This window comes from Hippocampus comes, unplaced genomic scaffold, assembly GCF_001891065.2.
Source record: "Hippocampus comes isolate QL1 unplaced genomic scaffold, H_comes_QL1_v1.1 scaffold146, whole genome shotgun sequence".
Taxonomy (NCBI): Eukaryota; Metazoa; Chordata; class Actinopteri; order Syngnathiformes; family Syngnathidae; genus Hippocampus; species Hippocampus comes.
The window spans coordinates 60,548-64,405 of NW_017806156.1; the positions used below are offsets into that span (position 1 = coordinate 60,548).

General features: G+C 39.5%; 1 protein-coding gene across 1 annotated transcript in view; it reads left to right on the plus strand.

Annotated features, from left to right (window-relative positions):
* rspo3 (R-spondin 3) overlaps positions 1 to 1,336 on the plus strand; it is a 23,898-nt gene extending 22,562 nt beyond the window's left edge. Inside the window, exon 6 of the mRNA XM_019895089.1 lies at positions 351 to 1,336. Coding sequence (XP_019750648.1) covers positions 351 to 556 — 206 coding nt within the window. The 3' untranslated portion in view covers positions 557 to 1,336. The remainder of the gene's footprint in view (positions 1 to 350) is intronic.
* Positions 1,337 to 3,858: the final 2,522 nt, after the last annotated feature.

A 3,858-nucleotide genomic window follows, 5' to 3' on the forward strand; every position in this document is an offset into this window, starting at 1 on the left:
TGCCATTTATGTGATAATAATAATACATTTCATTTATAAGCGCCTTTCAAAACACTCAAGGACACTTTACAATCAAAACAAGAACAATAAAACCACAGATAAAATGATAAATAATAAAAGGAGAGATGAATTTAAACTGAATATGTGATTTTAAATAGCGATTTTCAATAATACTGGGGTTTCAGTTTGTGGTCCCAAGTAGTTTCACGCATGCAACATCGTATGTTGTTGGTATGTTGTATTTAATGAAGGCACAGTTGTATTTGGGGATGTGGTCTTTTGAGATCACACTACATTGATCTCAACTCAATTTGATAAACGTGTGAATAAAATCCCTTTTCCCAACATAGGACGAAGGCCAAATGATCGAAAACAACGGAGGAATCGCAACAACAACCGCAAAGACAACAAGGGGGTCAGAAGGGAGAAGAAACGAGAGCGCGAGAGGGCTCGAGACACGGGGGACCGCCAAGACAGCAGGAACAAAACGGAGCACAGGCATCGGCGAGGTCATGACCTGCAGCCTTTCTCCCCCAAGGAGGGCCTTGTACAGTAGCTCTGTGGACACGTTCAAATAAGTCTAACACCTCCCAAAACCTTCCTCCTCCTCTTACGTCTCACCCACTCTTTGCCCATCTCTACTCCTGTCTGCGGGGGTGTCGCTGCTACCTGTACGATTTGAATAAACTGTTAATGCGCAAGCAGGATTGGGGCATATGGGGCCTAAAGGTTGAAAGTGTTTTTATTTTTCTGTGTTGCGACTCTTCCTTTACATCCACCACTGACTCATGTCTCATTTGAAAAATGAAAGAGCCGCTGCCGAGACTGCTGCTGGTACTAAAGAACAAAGAAAATGTCAGCGTGTAAAAGCAGTGAGCTTGTTGATATGGTTATTTAATGGGACTCTGGTACAACAATGTGCTCTTGGATTTTGAATGTAGATTTTGCAACATTATGTAGAACATTTTGTTTATTTTTCATGACTTTTAGATCCATCTACTTAATTTTATTTGGTGAATATTTTTTAAAGACAAAGACATAAAAGAGAGTTTGTTCTTGCCATCTTGTGACTGTTTCCTAATCTCCATAGAAATTGATGTACTGTAGTGGAACCTTCATTGCCAAGCCAAAGAAAGCCAAGCACCTGGACAAAGTTCACTTTGAACCTTTTCACACACATTTTGTCATGGAAACACAACAAGTTCTATGCGTGTGAGAAAATAAATCAAATTCACCACCAGGTGTTTCTGTTTGTTTAAAACGGACTTGTGCTGCTCAACAAACATCCAAAGCCACTTGTATGTTAAATAAAACTATAATGGGTTTCATAGCCTCATCTCTTCTATGTTCTTTTGGAGTCACAAGTGTATGATCAAAGTCGACATGCAATAATTTGTGTACCAAACTACCAGTAATTTATAAAATGTTTACACAATGCGAGGCCCGAAATGGTCACACCCTCCTTTGTGGAGTTCCCGTCTTCTCCTTGTGCTTGTGTGGGGTTTCCCCAGTTGCTCAAGCTTACTTTCAGAACCTCCAAACTTTTTTTTTTTTTTCTGATGGCTTAAGTGCATGGCAAAACATTGTTGTCCTTCTTAACTCTTCAAACCTTTGTAAAAATGTTTTTTTTTGGATCACACAATTACATTAGCTCACCCCCTCTCCCTCTTGCATTTTCACCCCCCAAGTCTAATTCTCACTCTTCCTGCTTCCTCCATTTTACTCCACACGGACAGCATACCTGTCTGTGGCTTCGTGCTCAGGCTGTTGCAAAGTCAACTAATTATCTCAAACAGTTTTCTCCTCTGACAGTGTTTCCAGGCAGTTGGGAGAATAATGAAAATAATTGCCATGACTGTGCATAGTTTTTCAAAAAGTGTATTGATCATTTGGAAATTCAGTGTAAAGCAGTGAGTTGTGGCTTACAAAATAACAAACTCAGTACAAAGCAGATTTTGTGCTTTTAGTTTTTGCAAATTCAGTTAGTGGTTTTGCGAGAGATATTAGTTTTAGAAATTGTGCGACAAGAATCACTGTAGGAGTTTAAGCATTCAGAGAAAAAATTAAGGGGACAGCATTATTAATTTCAATAATGTGGAAAATATTTCAAAAATATTAAATACGGCGCGCCTCCCCAACAGGAGGCGGCCATGTTTCACCGCCATGTTTCTGCAACGGATACCCAATGGAGACTAAACTTGCGCTTACTCCGTCACTTGAACTTGAGGGTCTTGCAGAAGCTGTTTGGGATGCCACTTTGCTTGCATCTCAGCTAAAAAAATTAGTGGTAAGTTTGTCAAGTGTTGTCTCTCTGAAGGACCGTAGTGCGCGTTCTTCAATTTGCACATGGTCGAGCTTAGTTCATTGCATTCTACCACTTTACCACGAGATGGCAATAATTTCTACACACTGTACCTTGTAGTGAAGAATGGAAACAGTGGGATGAGTGCCGGTAATTATAAGTGAAGCTAGTGGTAGTAGCAGGGGCGTCACTAGGTTTCAAGAACAAGGGGGGCTTAGCCCCAAGGGGAACACAGCCCCTCTAGGGGGGTCCGGGGGCATGCCCCCCCAGGAGAATTTTTTTGTACATTCTGTTAAAAATCCATCAATTCCGTGCACTTTGAGAGCAAAATGAAGAGGCTATGAAGAACTACACACATCACATTCGTATCCTCTTTACTATGATGGGGCTTCCTCCCCTGGACTTTAACTGGACTAGATAATAGAAATTATAAAGAGTTCAAAAGATCAATCTTGGTTGTTCAAGGGAATTAGAAGGATGCCCGATAACATAACCTATATGACAGTAGGCCTATAGTCCTCTCTACCAAAATGTATTAATATATGCTTAGCCCCCAGAAGACTATGTATTTTGAGATGCCTGCCGTGATATGCAATTTAAGTTAGTACAATGAGATGCAAAAGCTTCATCACTTTGGAAAAACACAGGTTTGCTGCTCAATACTTACTGTAAGCTCCGATTGCATTTTGGGAACAGCCTTGCAAGATATAGGCCAAAATCTCAATAGGTGTTGCCTCAAAGAGTTGGTGTAATGATTATTTATGTATTTAATAATAAAATGTTGCTTAATTTTTATTAAGCACCACCTTAATTTATCCAAAAGTGAACACTTGTTACAGTGCAGTTTCTGCTGTTACTGGAGATATTTTAGCGGACTATAGTCACTAGTTTTACCAGCATGGATGCATTGAATACTTAATTTACCTTTCTAAAAAACTGTCGAATATCCATGCTGTCGACTCAACCTGACTTTCGGCAATGAACTGTCAGTTGTTGTGTTAGCATTTGATGTGGCGATGGTGACAGACACGTCAAATGCTTACGCAACACCTGTTGCGTTCAGGAAACCTGGGAGATTTAACATTACAATAATGGCAGGTTATCGAAATATAATTTAAAATGGCCGCATTACATTGAATTTGATGCAATATATTAGCAAAAGTACAGGAAAAATAAATAATATTTTTTTAAAATAATGCAATGAAATTATTTAGGGGGGCTAAAGACATTTTTAGGGAGGCTGAAGCCTCCCTAAAATAGGCCTAATGACGCCCATGGGTATTAGTAATTAGTAATTAAAAGTCTATCCAGCTTTGTGCCCTAAGATTGATGGACCAGAGTGGTTGGGACCGGCACCCACTCACTCATGACGTGAGTAAGAGTCAGATATTTAGGGTTGTTTTATGAAGGTAATATAGGATATTAAGATAAGATAAGATATCCTTTATTTGTCCCACACTGGGGAAATTTACAGCCTTCAGCAGCAAGATTGAGGGTAGAAAGAAGAGAAAAGAAAACACAGTTCAATTAAGTGCAATATAAATACAAATATGGAT